General features: G+C 40.5%; 1 protein-coding gene across 1 annotated transcript; it reads right to left on the bottom strand.

The window, feature by feature from the left end:
* Nucleotides 1–11,496: 11,496 nt before the first annotated feature.
* Nucleotides 11,497–13,924, bottom strand: npy2r (neuropeptide Y receptor Y2). Its single transcript, XM_039694084.2, has 2 exons — nucleotides 13,730–13,924; nucleotides 11,497–12,917 (listed from the first exon to the last, which is right to left on the bottom strand). The coding sequence occupies exon 2, from the start codon at nucleotides 12,893–12,895 to the stop codon at nucleotides 11,750–11,752; it is 1,146 nt and encodes a 381-aa protein (XP_039550018.2). The 5' UTR covers nucleotides 12,896–12,917; nucleotides 13,730–13,924; the 3' UTR covers nucleotides 11,497–11,749.
* Nucleotides 13,925–18,611: the final 4,687 nt, after the last annotated feature.

Here is an 18,611-nt window from a genome sequence, read left to right on the forward strand (position 1 = left end):
TCGCCTTCAGAGAATAGTTCCCAGGTTTTATACGGTTAAAAGATGTCTGTGTCTCATTTGACTTTTTTATTTGTACATTATGTGACTATACAAATCACAACATGTAAATAGGAAAACGTTTGCGTTATTTTGCCACTCATTTGGATCAGTATGAAAGCTGCAACCAGTCACATCGAGTCTTTGTGCTAAGCTAGGCTAGCGGTGGGTGCGTCAAACAGACTTATAGCATGCACGGAGATGAAAAATGTATGTATGGACTTATCTAACTCTGGGGGGTAAGGTGAATAGGCTAAAGTCCCAAAAAGTCGGAGTGTTCCTTTAATGTGATGTAGTAACACTACATATCATTTTTATCAAGAAGTCTTTAAGTTATAAAGCGATGTCAAGATATTTGTCTAAATATCATAAAGTTGATCATAAACATGGCATGATAAGAGAGATAGCGATAAATATGTGCTGTTTATTTTATCATCACATTATAGGTTTATCAAAGCCTTGACCTTATTTACAATAAGTGTGTGTTTTGCTTTTAAATCATGTTCAATTTGTTCTTTTATGGAATTTGTTTACTTGTTGACAAAACATTCACACTTTGGACCTTTCCATTGTTTGTTTTGATGTTCAACTTTATTGTATTTATCTTATAAAACATATCTTGAAATTGTACATTTGTGTCTAATATTACTTCTCTCAAACTCCAGTTAATCAGCCTTCTGAGCTTTGCAGGCACTTTTCTGAAGTGGTCTCTTCAAAGGTAGTCAGAACCTGGGATCTAGGCCTATATATAGAGTAGACCTTATTCGATCTGCGTCATCAATGTTTGCGGCGTCCATAAGCACGGAAACTGTCAGTCTGTCAATTGACAAGCGAGGTAGCGTCGGGATTGTCCATGGTATTATCACTGTTTTTTTTTTTTTTTTTTTTTAACAGCGTGATGGTTTTGTGTAATACACAGCTGTTCTAACAACAGCAATAAGAATCTCAGCAGACTGATCTCATGAAGTAGCGTGTGTATGGCACGCCAATTCGTATTTCCATTTTTGGCGTGCTATCAAGACGCATAATCGCCTTTCAGCGTGTTTATGAACGCCGTTGACTTAACATTATATAAATATATGACTTACCTCAACCCCGTCCCTAAAACTAACCGTCACTGGGGTTAATGGCATTTATGACTGTTCCCCTTACCATCCTAGGAAAAAAAAAGATATGACTTACCTCAACCCCATCCCTAAACCTAACCGTCACTGGGGTTAATGGCATTTATGACTGGAGATTTGACTGCGTGTACTGAAACGCGGAATGACGCGGACGTTAATGGCGTAGACATACATGCATACACGCGGATAGCTCAAAATGCGTAGAGATAACACGCCACCTGACTCGAAAGTGGCGTGTATGTTTACGCAAAAGTCATGATGTCATGTTGATCTCAGAGTTAGTTTTTTATGCGATAAGTTACCGACTGTCAGAAAACGTGAAGGGAAGGAGACAGGGTTGAGACAGCGCATGAGAGGCTAGCTAGGATAAATAGGCTAAACTTTCAGCCAACTCTCCACAGAAAAGTCTGTTCCCATCATTTTACCACAGGTTTCACACATAATCCGTGTGCAATGCGTGTGCGGTGTGAATATGGTACAGAAGCAGGACGCGCTATAGTGCTTTATACAGTGTGCTGCGTTTACATTACAGTGCATAACTGATCAACGGCTGTACCACAAACACCCCGCTACTCACTATTTTTATTTTAACACATTCTCACTATTTCAACAACGTAAGCCAATTATTCCATGCATTACTTCTATATATTAAGTTGCTCAAGCAAGTGGTCAAATATTAGCCTGGCATGCCTAACATCACTCATGACAGGGCTCAATCCGAGGGGCGGGATAAACGGTTGTCTTTCAAATTCTCTCTGCACGCAATTGGCTCTATGCACGGCGGTATTTCCGGTGAAGGTGTAAGGATGCTCGATAACTTCCGCCGATCGTAGAGTCCAATGTAATACCGAGAATTTATATTGAATTTTATACTCCATGGTTATACTAAAGAAACGTTAGTCACAAAAACAGATAAAACAGACACCCCTCGTTGTGTTTATGCTTCTTTTTTTAAATTATATTAAATAAACATAACTATATATATAAAATTACATCTAAACGTATGTACGTTTCGTTTCAAAGACGGGAGGACAGTAAATTTTGAAGATTCTGCCATAATCCCGTTTTCCTCGGTTTTCCTCCGCTTTAATCTCCACAACTGTAAATGGACGAGCATCCTTACGTCAAATGCGGAACTTATGCGTGCATATAGCCCATTGGATAGCGCTAAAGCCAATCAGAGCAACTAAGAAGGTGACGTAGCTACTTAGCGGAGCAAGTTGATATATTAAACTTTTAACGTATCCAGTCCGGCTGTCAACATTGAACATTGAAAATAAGTGAGATTTCCTGGAATCCATCCAAAATAATGGATTTTTTTTGTTTGTTTTTTACACGACCCACAAACTTAAAATAAAACACTAATCATTAAAAGTCTAAAGAGTTTATGACTAGCCTACATATGTGTGTGAGAGAAAGAGACAGTATGTGTGTGTGTGTGTGTGTGTGTGTATGAGAGAGAAAGCAACATGACATCATGACTTTTGCGTAAACATACACGCCACTTTCGAGTCAGGTGGCGTGTCATCTCTACGCATTTTGAGCTATCAGCATGTATGCGTGTATGTCTACGCCATTAACGTCCGCGTCATTCCGCGTGTCCGTAAACGCGCGTCAAATCTCCAGTCATAAATGCCATTAACCCCAGTGACGGTTAAGTTTAGGGATGGGGTTGAGGTAAGTCATATCTTTTTTTTACCTAGGATGGTAAGGGAACAGTCATAAATGCCATTAACCCCAGTGACGGTTAGGTTTAGGGACGGGGTTGAGGTAAGTCATATATTTATATAACGTTAAGTCAACGGCGTTCATAAACACGCTAAAAGGCGATTATGCGTCTTGATAGCACGCCAAAAATGGAAATACGAATTGGCGTGGCATACACACGCTACTTCATGAGATCAGTCTGGAGAAAGAGACAGTGTGTCATTAAAAAAAATAATATAGAGAATGTTTAAACGCTCATATCAGCTTACGAGGTAAACGGAGGTGGAGTAGTGGTGCTTCGGAGTGCAGGAGATTCGGGAGAGGTCCGTGCACCTTACCGATCAGAGCGCACGCTGACACGGAGTAAAGCCTTTATACTCTACGCCACAGCACGAGCGCGGCAAAAATGACAAGTTGATCGTTTCGCCACAGCTTTTTTGTAACAGTGCGCTCGGAGCCGGCTGCATCCGAGGATGAACGACTTAACCGAATATGTCCGAGCTTGCTCTGACCGTTGCAACTCTGTCATCATTATGTTAAGCCCGCCCGCCGACTCTATACACGATGTGATTGGCCTTACCAGAGTTGGGGTTTTCCAGCTAAAACGTCTAGAGAGTTGCTAGACCACACTTTGCCGCTAGGGTGCGTCTAGATTTCTAGGCTAATCAAATATGTAATCACTTATAAAATCACAAACATTTTAAATGAAAAATTGACAAAAACAACCGACTCTCATGCCTTTTCTTTTGCACTTACATTTCAATACAACAAATCTTGCATGTCACAAAGAACTTGCTTTTCCACCTCCACGAATGGGACGAGTGTCGTTCATTATGTTCCCTTGTTGAGGTAAATAGTAGTTTGTACCTTACGATACTGATCGAGATAAATATTAATATCCGGATAGGTTACGGCTGGCAATAAGGACGAATCTTTACTTAATGCTATTATTTGATTTTGATGTGGGTCCACACACCAAATCAAGCTTATTTTCACTTGATACAGACGAGATGAAGCTCCCCCTCAACTCAAATCTGCACGCGGCTAGGGGCAGCAGGACAGATGTCATGTCAACAATATGGCCGCGGTAAGCTACTTCCGGTGTTTGCGAATAAGGTCTATTGATAAATTACAGGAATTTCTGTCTTTGTGTCTGTTATTCGCATATCTCTCGAAACGTTAGTTCAATGGATTTCAAACTTGACAGGTGTTTTGCTACAGCACAAGTAAGTGCAGCAAGTTTGACGTTGTTTGGATTAGAAATGCAAGATATCATATATATCGGTAAAAGAAGCACACATTTAGCCTAGATGTTTAGAGGGTTGTGGTTTAAAAATAAACATTCTGACAGAAACATTCTGACAGCTAAACATTAAGTCAGCTGTTAACTTCTGTATATTATATTTTGTTCACGGCCATCATTTGTAGTAGCCTATTCACAAAGGTTTTGCTCAAGCAAAGCCGGGTCAAGCGTAGCGTTTTTTGAAATTCACTCCTGCTCCCTGAATTGTCGTTCATTTGTGGATATTAACTAATTTGTTAGTCAGATATGCTGTTTACTTCTGAACATTATATTTCATTCTGGTGCGCTTAACGTTATCGCTTTTTAATAGTAGCCTATTCACCAACTAAACATATCCTATGTTTCATGAGTTCGCATCTACATTATGATAAAGATTATGCGTACTTGGCGTGCTGTCCTGGTGGAGGGCTCTGAGCTCGGAATTCTGCCCGAACCCAGAGTACTCCCCCCCGTTGGTAAGAGTAGATGGAACTAGAGATGGAACTAAAAGAGAGGAGATGGGGTGGAGGTGGGATGCTGATAAACTGTCAAGGAACAAGTGGGGGGTTCTGCTGATTTTTATCTTGTCCTAGATTGATTACTGATTGCTCTCCACTGAAAACTGTTTGGGAAAATGAATCGTCGAACGAATCATTTGGGAGTCGATGAGCAAATCAGTTAAAAATAAATGCATCCTTGCATGCACGTTTAACTGTTTTTGGGAACTCCTAAAACAAAAATAGGAACATTTCAAATGCTATGATAGGGGCTCTTTAATTTAAAGGCACACTATGCACTCTCTGGTTTTTTTGTAAAACAGTGACCTCTAGAGCCGCTGTGGTGTACTTGCACTGTCGTAAATAACCGTTATTCCCCTGTTACTGCATATCTACTGAACTACTGTCAAGTGCTAGACTGCTTTTTAATAATAAAGTTGCCTATCGCGTTTGCTGGCTTATAGCGTTTTTACATGATTTCTCCAAAATCAGAAGTAAATAGCCTATAGTGTATAGGCTACTGCATAATTTCATTCATGTTTTTTGATTGTAATGTTAAAATTACAAAATGTCAGATGACATCAATCAAGTTAAATGTACGTCGCATTATTTCATAACATTGGACGTTATGATTTAGACATGATTACAATTTATCATAATAACAAATTGTGTTCAATTATTTACAACCTCTAGGCTTATATATGTCCTAATAATTATGTGAGATATATGTCCTCATGGTAATCGCAAGAATCAACATCAACAGCGTCAATATTTGATTGATTCATAATCAACACAATTTGAAGTTACAGTTGGGAAGTGTACTGTTAGTCAGATAAACTTGATATAACAGTAACTTACACACGTCATAAGAAATCCGAACCAGACACAGGACTAAAGATACGTGATAAATACACATCACAACACCTGAGTTCAGCTGGCAAACTAGCTCTTGTGGCAAGCTCGGCAATAAAACATAACGGAAAAAACAACAAGACTAAGAGAAACGACTGTTTTTAGGAAGTCTGCTTAAAGCTTTGGTAATCGAAAGCTATAGACATGTGAGAATTATTGAACTGGTCTTATTATCAACAACGGATGAATGAACAGCACCGTAAAAAATTACATACCACAAGCCAGTGCAGCAACATACAATATAGAAACAACTAGTATACAAATACAAACAAGTTTATAAATAAGAGATTTACTTACAAGTCCATCAACAAGATCGCCAGGTCAGCATCGCAGTTACAATCCAGTGCAGCTTTTAAGCTCGCGCCAACGAGTGAAAGCCCGACCGAGTGGACTCTTGTCCGGTTTCTAGCACGGTCCGATTCTCTTTCCCTGTTTCGAAAGTAGCTTCATACGGTATGATGTTGTTGATGCGTGTGACGTCGTTGCCGTAAACCATTTCGTGATTCTCACGCGCTGTGTCAGGGGCGCCACTCTCAAACTTGCATGGCTGGTTTTTCCGGCGGCGTCCCCCCCAAGCTTTCCTACCAGGATGATTCGCCCTACTATGACTTTGTTAACCACCAAAACGACTTTGAAGCTGTTATATTAAGGTACAGATCTTGCATAGAGTGCCTTTAAGTTAAACTGTCATGTGGTTGGCTTTGACATTGGCTGTCATGCGCCCATTATAACTGTGTCATGAATATTTTTTGTGACCTCAACTACAGTGGTACTAATTGAATTTGTCATTAAAAAGTTATAATGGCTTCATGACAGGCAATGTCAAAACCAAGCACCTGGCAGTTTAATGTAATGAAACCAATAAAGCTAGGTGGTTTCTTAAGTTTGATAATTAATCTGCTATGTCATGTTTATGACATGTTGTGTTGTCTTATTAATGTCAAGTTGTCATGACAAAGACACTGACAAGTTATGATGTATTGGTTTATGTCAAGGTGTCAAATCAAAGACATCTCAAACAATGTCATATTTGCATTAAAAATGTCATAATTGTGCGAATGACTCTTAATGACAGTTGTCAAAAACATGCATAAAACTTCCTTCATATTCATAACATATGTCATGATTAAGAAGGTGTCATGTTAGTCTTATGCACACCCCTTCAAGTAAAGTGTTTCTGTATAAAATATATAATAACCTTTATTTATCCCTGTAGGAGGGGAAATTGTGTTGCTTGTGGCATCAAAGACTTTAACACTAGAGCAATGGAAATTTGGCACCTATAGTAAAATAAGGTTGGTGAGTACTAGGAACTACCTTAAAGCTTCTGTGTCTGGAATCTTTAGCGGTATATTGGCTTTGAGGCTAAAAGCCATCTGCTTGAAATAAAAATCCGTAATGCAACTATGTCTGTAGATAAATAGTTTTGTGCAGAGACAGGAATTCAATTGTGAATAATAGATATAATAAAAGTGGCTTTTGGGACATTCAAAGATGGGCACAGTCATTGACAGGATCAATACTCTGAGACCCTCTTATTCTATTTTTATGTTGTTGTGCAGTGAGTATTGATGGTCTGTTCTTGTCAGTTGATTGATCTTTCAGGGGCCATTGGCTATCAGAATTAGGAATACTGATCTTGAATGGAGAACCATTCCATTTGTAAACCATATTTATTTATTTATTGTTTTAGTATCAATCTGGTACATTGGCAAAAAATCGTACTCCCTCCCTATATTACAACTTAATAAAAATCTATTTTATAATATGAAAAATAATAATTATATGATCTTATAATTCTAAATAATATAGGGTTATTATTGTGCATGATCTTTGTCCAATATGGAATCTCCATAAGATACAAGTTGAGATAACATTCCACCAAATATACTTCCTGTTTAATTGAACTTAAGACATCATTTTATGAGAATATTTGTATTTTAATGAGTCGCCCTTGGAACCAAAATGGTGTTGTATTTCATTGCTTGTGATCCTAGACATCTTATTGTTAACAATGTGCAGTATTAGAGACCATGTACAGTAATGTCCAGGTTACATATTTTAACCCTCTTTTTTAAACGAGCCAGTGCACATGGGCGTGCAATCATTTGATTCAGCTGTTCTGCTGCGCAGCGCAGGTGTATTATGAGTAGCAGGTGGGATTGCACTTCAGTTTTTTGCTGAGGAGCCGAGCCGATGAGCTGGCTGCCCCAGCGGGCTGCAACAGATGTGGCGACGGGACGTGGGACGAGTTGCAACATGTGATGGGAGAGTAGACCACCTTGGTTGATGTACACAACAGTGGCAGTGTTGTCCGTACAAACCAGCACGTCCCTGTCCTGTATCAGCCTTTTTAAGTGGCTCAAAGCGAGACATTCTGCTAGCAACTCAAGGCAGTTAATGTGCCAATGGGACCCGTCCACACCCCTGACTCTGCATGCCCGTTGTACGCTGCACCCCAGCCTGTGGCATCTGTGAACTCCACAGCATGCCTGGACACCTGTTCTGGCAATCCTGTCGACAGGAACAAGGGGTTTGACCCCGGGCTGAATGTCTGGCGGCACGCCGGTGTGATTGTCACCCGATGAGTGCTGTGATGCCATGCCCATCTTGGGACTCAGCCATGGAGGCAGTGCTGAAGCGGTCTCATATGGAGCATCGCGAGTGGTGTTACCGCTGCCGCCGCTGCCATATGCCCCAGGAGCTTCTGTAAGAACTTTGAGCGTATTGAGGCAGATCAGCAGCTTCTGTGAGGTGCGCTGTCTGTGCGACCGAATCCAACTCCATACTGAGAAAAGAGATCCTCTGCACGGGGGAGAGTTTGCTCTTTTCCCATTTGACCTGAAGACCCTGGCTGAGGTGCCTGAGTATGAGATCCATGCGTTCACATAACTGATCTCAAGAGTGTGCTAGTATGAGCCTGTCGTCAAGAAAGTTGAGGATGCAAACGAAAGTTTCTCATGGAAACGAAAGTCTCATGACTTTCGTGAAGACACGGGGAGACAGGGGACAGCCCGAAGGGCAGGACTTTGTACTGATATGCTCGACCCTCGAATGAAAAGCACTGAAACGACCCGTGTCAAGGGAGAATCGAGACATGAGACATTAGTCAAACGGGTCGGCGTGTATGGTTGGGTTACAGAGTTCAGGTTACGGAGAGTTTGTGAGATAGTGGTTTTCTAACACCGACTCCCGTATAATGGAAATCATTATGAACATCAGCTATGCTAATTATTTCCCATCTCCCTTTCTGCTGTTATCTCGGGACGCTTGTCCCGAGAAAAATGGCGTTCGTCAGGTCCAGTTTTGTATTCAGCCTCTCACAGGGATTTCGGATGCCCCAACGCCTGTGATGAGAAGACCAACGCCTGTGAAGAGACGACTCAACGCCTGCGATATGTTATGGCGCCGTTTTATACATAAACAATATTATATTTAATATTTATATATATGAATGTAAGCCAGAGGAGAACTAGCCCCCGACTGAGCCTGGGTTCTCCCAAGGTTTTTTCTCCATCCAATCTGATGGAGTTTTGGTTCCTTGCCACTGTCGCCTTGCTTTTGGCTTGCTTTTGGCTTGCTCAGTTGGGGTTATTTAGTGTTTAGCAATGTCGTTGATCTGTGTTGTACTACTTTCATGTTATCACTGTGAAGCTGCTTTGATACAATCTGTATTGTGAAAAGCGCTATATAAATACTGTAAATGTGACTTGACTTGACTTGACATGAAATTACACATCCTTTAGGTCGATCGCTGCAAACCAATCTTGGGGACGGATGCATTTGGAAATGCGTCTCTGACTGAGCATTTTGAACGGTAGCTTGTGGAGACTCCGATTCAAAACTCGCAGGTCCAAGATCAGTCGTAACCCACTGCCTTTCTTGGGTACAATGAATTGGGACTTCACCAGTAGGACTGTGATCTCCGCTCGCAAGACATGAGCATCGCCTACTCTCACTGTAGTGGAGTGGATGGCCCGAATCTTGGGGGGAAGCCAGGCAAATTGAATCACATAGCCGAGCCTGATGGTCTGAATGAGCCAGTAAGACAGACTAGGGAGTGCTAACCAGGCTCGCAGAGAGTGTATAAGCGGGACCATATGGACCGTAGGTGTACCCGCAGTGGGGAAGGGAGGTGGAACGCAGGGATGCGGTTTGGGCGGCTCCCTCTGGAAGGCAGCCCATGTCAGGGCCTGAGGGTTCTGTGGAACACTTACCTGGTTCCACGAGGAAGGAGGCGCAGGAGGAGGAGCTACCCACTGGTGATAGAAGAAGCGGATGAGAGTCAGAGAACTTTTTTACCACTCATGTCACTTTGTCGCGCCACAAAGTTTCTGAAGAACTTGGGGATCATGACCACCCTTGTGCAGGTCCTTCTGTGCGTTGGCCTGATGGACCTGCAGCAACACCATAGCGTGTATGGTAGAGGCAGCTTCCCCAAAGGCCTTGTAAGCCTTGCCAATTAACTCTAATGAGTAGTTACAAGCCCGGGAAGGGAGACACAGCTCTCCGTGCCAAGGAGTTAAGGGACCAAGTGGCAGCAAGCAACAAGGTTGGTGAGGGAGGAGGAGCCACCAGGATGGTTTATGGCAGGAAAGGTGCCATCCATGCCCCAGTGAGCTTCTCATGCACTTCTAGTGAAAGGCACCGGGGTGGGTTGCTAAGAACCAGCGTGCGCCACGCAGAGAAACCAATTATCCAGCCTTGAGGGGTCGGGACACGGCGGTGGGTTCCACACTAGTCCGATCCTGTTGGCAACCCGAGAAAGCATGGCCGTCATCTCTGGGTCCGAATCGTCATCCACACTGAAGTCTGACCCACTCTCAGATGCAGCGATCGACACCTCGTGGATGGTCCAGCACTTCCCAGCGGCGGCTCAACTGGCTGCGGAGTGTGAGAGGGATGAGGGTTCCTAGGGGGTTGGTTCACCGAAGGAAGCATGCTCACCGTGATCCTCAGGTCACCTGTACCACTGCCTGAAGTATCCATTAGAGGAGGGTTAGATCGTGGCAGAGGCGCAGGGACTCCGCCCCTTTGCTGGAACATGAGTCTCGACCGTACACGCGATGAAGAGCTCGTAACCGTCCCGCGATCCCAGGTAACGACCGCATCCAGAAACACACAGATAGAGTGACATCTTTAAAAGACGTGCTCCACCAGTTTAAGCTCTTTTAGGGGTGCTTCTTCTGCTCCGCCAAGCTCTCTTGGTGCTGAAGCATACAGGGGGCATACAGCATCAGTCACAGCGAACACGGAGAGGAACACTTGTCATGTGTCTCTCTCACTGGTGATCTTACCAGCCATAAGAACGGCCTTTCAGTGCAGAGCAGCCCGTTTGTTTTTGCTCAGTTTAAAAGCAACAAAACACACACAGAGAGAGAGAAAAGTCGACCCCACTGGCGTGCTGTATCTCCCGCACCAGCCATGAGAGATCCTCCTATTCAGAACTCGTCTATTTACACACTTTTTTGTAGACAATAGCATAGAAGTGCTCAGCTCTGAAGCGAAAAGCTGACGTGCAATCGCACCTCTTGCTCATTATATACCTGCGATGATGGCCTGCATAGCTGAACAGCTGATGGAAATGATTGCACCCCAATGTGCATTGGCTCATTTACTGTATATTCACTTGAAGTAGATTGGCCTTTCTAGCAAGATTCCTATTCGTCGTTCTTGACGTGGCGTCTCCGTTCCCTCCTTCAGGGAACGAGGGTTACCATAAGATTGAAGAGGGACCTAATTTCCTGTTCGACACAGGAGTGTCTGAAACCGAAAGCAGCTGGCTTGCTGCCCAATGAATACTGTATATATATATATATATATATATATATATATATTAAGAATTGACTGCTGCCTTTTTAATGTTTTGACAACCATTTTGCAAAAAATCCCCTTTATTTTCACAGTAAACAAACAGAAAAACTACAATATACTTAACATGAGATCCCTGTCTCACTGGCTTTTTTATTTTTACAGAACAAATGTTAATTCTGAGAATAACCAAATACATATCTTACATTTTAACAACAAAATACAACATTACAAACTAAGTGTTTAGTCACAAATTCACCACAATTGTCTTATATATTTGTAGTGTTCAGTCTTTCGATTTACGTACAGTGCTTCTTTACAGTAGACTTTTTCTCCTTGTGTTTACATTTTGTTTTGAAATCTCAAAAAGCAAATGGCCATCACAGCAGAGTGTTTTCTTGTTTACAGGCAACACTGATTGCGTTTTGCTTATTGCGTGTACTTTTCTCACATACTGTCTCACTGCTACAAACTCTTCTCATTCTGTTGTTTAACCTTCCACACTTGAAAACAACCACAAAAGATCTTCTGTAGTTTCTGTTCATCCAGCCATAGAGGATGGGATTGGCAAAGGTGGAGCACATGGCCACAATATGAAAAGCTGTATAGAGCAATTTAAAGTCTTTCATTTCCAATACACTGCTATCAATATCCACAGCCAGCTGGAAGGCGTGAAAGGGCAGCCAGCTAATGGTAAAGACCACCACTACAGCCACCAGCATTTTCGTCGTCTTCTGTCGCCGTTGATGACGGTCGCTACGGCCACCGCCGGGACTGACGTGATTTCTTAGCTTGTTCCAGATTCGAGTGTACGCAAAAGAAATGATAGACAGTGGCAGTCCGTACTGCAGGAAAAACATGGCGATGCTGTAGATTGTCCCATCCGCGCTACTTCCAGGCCACTTCTCTGCACAACCCTGAATTGTCTGCTCAGGAGTTAGGTCGAAGGTCACATATTCACGGAAGATAGCTAAAGGGCTGGCAAGGATTGCACTTGCCACCCATGTGATCGCAATCACGACTATGCACATGTCTTTGGACATCTTGGTTTCCATGTGGTAGACAATGCTGCGGTACCTATCCAGCGCTATAACGTTGAGCGTGATGGTTGAAACATGGACCGCTAAGCCTTGTGAGTATGGCAGCAAGTAGCACATTACCTGCCCGAATTTCCACTCTCCATAGAGAGTGTACATCAAAGTAAAAGGGAGACACAATGTGTTGACCAGTAAGTCTGCTACAGCCAAGTTGGCAATGAAATAGTTAGTAACCGTGTGTAAATTTTTAAACTTGTACACGACATAGATGACCAAAGTGTTCCCGGTCACGCCAAAGACGATGATGGTGCTGTAAGCCAAAATCAAGATCACTTGAACACCCACCAGTTTTGTACTGTCTTCCAGACCATCTAAGACACCCTCAACTTGGATAGTGGCTGGTGTACAACAGTTTGTGGACTGAATTAAGGAGTTCAGGGTTTCGTCTTCAGATGTGTTTGTTTCGGTTTTTATATCCATGTTTAGCATTTGTTCACTTTTGTCACTTACTCTGAAAAAAAAAAAAGAATGAGTTAAGTGAAAATAAAAAAAAAATAAAAAAAAACTATTTTGTATTCAAAAAAGATGCTGGATACCTTGCTGTTGTTTTTTTTTAATAGCATTCAGTGAACAACATTTTTAAAAAGGATAAATTATAGGTAAAATTATTTTATGTTTGTTTAAGGTGATGTTGTTAGAGTGTAATTACACAAATAGGCCTAAATAGGCTACTTAGTAATAATTATTAATGTACTTACATTGTTTGGATGTAGTTTAGGTATAGAACATGTAATGTGTAATGTCACTTTAATTTTAATTTAATGATGATATAGATGATCTTAAACATGTAACATGTTAATTTATATTTTATATAAATAAATAATCAAAGGTTCATTGCATTCATCAGTTTGAATTTCTATTTCTATATATATATATATATATATATATATATATATATATATATAATGTTAAATGCACGTCAGCAACTAGTGTAATTAAAAAAACATAAACTTAATAGTGTGATATGCAATATTATTTTTGCAGATGATAAACAGAAATTCAAACTAATGAATCCAATGAACCTTTGATAATGTAATGCACGTCTATATATATATATATATATATATATATATATATATATATATATATATAATGTTAAATGCACATAATGTTAAATGCACGTCTGCAACTAGTGTTAATTTACTGACATTACGCGGTCATTAAATCATATAGATTAAAAAAAACATAAACTTAATTGTGCGACAGCTTGGAGTAGTGACAATATGTTGTGCAAAAGTGCACTTAATTTAGAAAGTGTCTTACCTTTAAGTTGTGAAGTTTAAGCTCATACGTATATCTGCCAGAAGAATAAAAAAACAGACCAAATCCATGCCAACAATAACGTGCATAACCCTACGACAGAGTCCGAATGAAATGGATGCATTGAAAGGGAAAGGTCCGCTTCCCTGAGAGTGAGATGGGAGTCTAACTACGGCTGCCTCTGCATGATCTCCGTGCGCAACTCCTGTACTCGCGAGATTGTTGATTGACATCGGACTTCATAATGAGCCACAGTTTGCTTTAAAATTACAACTATAACAGATAAGAGGTTTATGAATATTTAATTATGTTAATTCGCATTTATTATTGAAATGAATGAATCTTAGAATCTTGACATTTAAATCTTTGAAAGTAGGCTACATTAACTTTTGTTTTTTGTGTTAAAAAAAAAACGTATTCCAATATCTGCAGTAATATGGAGCTAGTATATAATTAGTATAGTGTCATCATAATATCCTTAATTATTTAACATTGTTTTCTCAGCTTTTTTCTATTGTCAGCTGAGCTTTGCAGATGGTATGGGTAGGCTACATACAAAGGGTTTCAAATGTCAGGAAATGTAATCAACAAAAGGACAAAAGTCTCTCCTCCTGATCCACATCAGGTAGGAAATGACACATGACGTCAACAATCAAAATAAGAGACATCACGTTTTGTTGCCAGACCTATCCAATTTAAACAGAATAAATGGAATAATGCCCAGAGCAATATTTGCTTCTTTTTTTTTTTTTTTTTTTTTTTTGCTGTAGACCATACGATCTGATTATGTCTGTTGTCGGGTGTTGATAGCATCACCATGCCTGTCTGTCTTTTAAAAAATACATAGGCTATTACAAGGTTGGTATTTTAGAATTATTCCGAATTATATTAGAATTATTTTGTTTCGAAGAGAGACAGCAATTATGATCTTTTGCAGTGCAGCTTTTAGGAACCATAATGCATGCAATAATTCAATCTAAAAATTCACAAACTGCCTGAGCATTAATATTCTCAACCATGCAGAACTGCACTGAGACTATACATGTTAATCATTATTCTCTCACTCTCTTGTTAAATATCACAGCATTGAATATCTGAGTGATTTAGCATTTTCCAGTTCGTGTCCACCATCGCTTAATTTTTCTAAATTTGAATTTGATAGTGTCATTGATTTTTGTCCATAAGATTTCTCTGGAGCCATACTCTTTTAAGGAGAAGTTAGATTAGTTGTGCTGTGCTTCGTAAAGAATATTGATTAAGGATAAAGTCAACAAGAACTGCCATTTGCAACCCAGAGAAAGAGCAAATTACTTTTGGTTTAATAATCTTTTGTTTCCTCTCTTTGGAAGAACACCAATCAATTGTTCACAGTAAGAACAAGAACATAGGCTACATTAAATTATTTTTGTGACAAACAAGCACACACAAATGTCCTTTTACCATATTTTACATGCTCTATTTATTTGCATTGATCAATGTTTAAATGTTAATAAAAGCTTAAATTACAACGCATTCTCACCCCAAGGCGTCACCTTTGACCATGCTTCAATATTTGACGTTTTAGGCGCCCTTTAGCGTCACTTACATGACGCGATCCAACGGCGTCATCTAACTGACGCTAAAGGAAAGCGTCTGTTAGAGGACGCGGTTAGGTTTAGGTGTGGGGTGGGGGTAGGGTACACGCGATCCTAGGGCGTCATCCAACTGACGCTAAAGGGCGCCTAAAGCGTCAGATATTGAAGCATGTCCAAATGCTTCCCAAGGCGTCAGTTAGGTGACGCCTTGGGAGTGAGAATGGGCTGTAAATTAAATCTATCACAAAGCAATCGTGTATCTTCAGAAGACTTTTACAGCTTGATTTATGGATTAGGCCTTTTATAAAGTCTTTGAGTACTATTTCAATCTTAAAAATGTTCAGCCCTAAAAAATAATCTTTTCAGACATGTGAAATATATTTCATTTGGAATCCACTGAAACTAATATTATTGGCTCAACATTACCATCAAACCCCATTGCATTCAAATCCACAGCATATTATTAGTGATTGTACGAACAACTGTCTAAAGAGCTTTCCTTTCCTTGATTTTTCTCATTTAGGAGCTCATACCACAGGAAATCTGTCTTGTGATGTGTTTTATAATGTTTTCTTCTCATATGCTAGGTTGTTGAAACAGTAATTGCAGTTTGGTTGCTACAGTATCTACAGTATTTACTGTTTACAACAGCTAAACACCCTTAAATCTCAGTGCAATAGGTTTCTAATAGAACTGAGTTGGCAGCTTTAGTCTCTTTTGGCTGTCTAATTAATTGGTATAGATTTTCATTCACATCTAGAGACAGAGGTAAATGTCCAGCCAGGCAAATTGACATAAATAGCATCAGTGCAACAACACTAGAGAGAACACAAAGACAAAAATAACCAAGTCCCTAAAGCGCTGCTTCTGTTCTGATGTTAATCCAGTGATCTATAGTGCTGTTATGTTTTACTTCAGGGTTTTACTTTACCATCTGTCAAGGTCAAAGTACTGCAGTTATAACTTATTAGAGAAATTTTTTTTTTTTTTTTTATGATCAGAGCAGCTTTTTATTTGCAGTTTATTCCAGTATGACAGATTCACAACCTTATACTTTAGGATATTGGCTGCAAGTTTTCTCTCAGTGATTATCTCAAATGTAAATAAAGAAACCTAAATTATTTCACACTTCTTTTGAAAAGTGTATGCTCAACTTAAACATGATCAACTTAAAAATGATGTTTCTTGCAAGTAATGCGTTCCCTTAATTCAAATGTGAAATAGTACCTGTCTGCTCAATTAATCTAAACATAACTGAATGATGCCATTGTTGTAATTGCAAACAAACAAAGTAATTTCCCACTGGCTCAGTTTAGGACTCTAGCTAATGTAAACACTGTCTGCAGCATCTCTCCAATAACTGCCATTCATCATAATTATCCCCATTAGTATTCTTTCTGACTACATCACTTGGACTATCCAAATATTACTGTTTCTTTGTAACCCTTAATTGATGAATAGCATTACCAGTAGAATGAAATAGCACTGCCTTCAATTTGGACATAAATTATGCAGAATTTGTTATATTGCCTATAAAGATAATTACACATGGTTTGAAAAAGTGCATGTGATGAGAAGTAAACATTGGAAGCTTTTATAAATTATGAATGCTCCAGCAACGTTTAAACGTTTGATGTATAGTACTGTCTAATGTTAAAAATTGTGAGGCATATCTGGACGATGTTGTGTTCAGAGACCTGGACCTTCAAGTAGCTAATCTAACCCTCAATCTGCTAAATGGGAAATTTGTGCTACTATTCAGTACTTAGGAAAAAGGAATTAGACCAGGGCACTGTACAACCAATAGAAGCCAAAGTCAATGCCAGTGTCAATTTCCCTATACCAAAGAGGGTTTCATTGGCATGGCTGGGTACTACAGAATTTTTCTGATGTAATTAAACCCCTAACTGATAACCTGTGAAAAGCAGATTGAAGAAGTCTCCTCAGTGTCAGATTGCTTTTGACTCTTTGAAGAGTCTGTTATGTACTGCTCCTGTTTTACCTGCAAGCTCAAGCTCACAACCTGTTGAAGTTTCAACTCTTGTATTTTTCAGCCCATTCTCATCCCAAGACGTCATCTAACGCAGTCATTGCCAATTAAGGCGGGGTCCCGACCCACAAGTGGGTCGCGGAAGATTTTGAATGGGTCCCCAAGTCGAACACTATTTTTCAGTGTGCTATATATACTCTCTAGATCAGGGCTATTTAATTGGCGGCCCGCGGGCGAAGTGCGGCCCGCCATTCATCTCCATACAGCCCGAGGCCACCCTAACCTCCCTCCTCCTATATTTTCTAGTGGTGCGGCTAAATTTGGTTAGATATGCGCGTGGCCGCAGTGGCGCGTGCAGCTGGACGCCTATACGCACTGTGTGTGTACCATGAGCCCTCCGACTGACATGAGAGAAAAGTTTACAGTCCGAATATTTCAGCAGTTCTTATGCGTGTCCCGTATTTCTGTCGACTGAACAAGCGATATTAATCATTCGTTGGTTTGATTATTTCCTTTCCATGAATTGGCCAAACGCACGTGCATAACGGTCTGAAACGATTCGGATTCGTTCACCTGAAGCGTTTTCTCGGTCAGTAATAACAAATAGAGAACAAAACATCGCTGGTTTCAGTTGTTTCACTAGTTTACTTTGAACTAGGCAGCACGGCCCAGTGGATAACCAAACGCAAAGCTTAAAGGAGTCGCGTTTACCATGCTTCAATATTCGATGCTTTAGGCGCCCTTTAGCGCGATCCTATGGCGTCATCTAATTGACGCTAAAGGAAAAGCGTCAGGTTTAGGTCTGGGGTAGGGGTAGGGTTACACGTGATTCTAGGGCGTCACCTAAATGACGCTAAATGCTTCCCAAGGCGTCAGTTAGATGACGCCTTGTGATGAGAATCCTTACCCTACCCGCGTCATCTGACTGACACCTTACCTTTAGCGTCAGTTAGATGATGCCTTAAGATCGTGTCATGTAACTGACGCTAAAGGGTGCCTAAAGCGTCGGATATTGAAGCATGGTCAAAATTGTCAGTTAGATGACGCCTTGTGATGAGAATGCATTTGTATTTTTGCAAAAGTTCTGTAACAAAAATCAAATACTCATGCGCTGGGCTTTAATTTGTCAGGATTTTTAATCTGCACACCCAGTACAAAAAGGGCACAGATGATGTTATTGCGGATTCTCTATCCAGATCTTGTCTATAAACATGTTATCATGTTTATTTTTGTGTATGGGAGTGTTACGTCCCTTCTGGTCTGTATGCGTTTTATGCTGTTGTGGGAGGTGTTTGTTGTTTTCCAGGAAGAACACCGGATT

The sequence above is a fragment of the Pimephales promelas genome, chromosome 6 (genome assembly GCF_988280905.1).
Source record: "Pimephales promelas chromosome 6, fPimPro1.hap1.1, whole genome shotgun sequence".
NCBI lineage: Eukaryota > Metazoa > Chordata > Actinopteri > Cypriniformes > Leuciscidae > Pimephales > Pimephales promelas.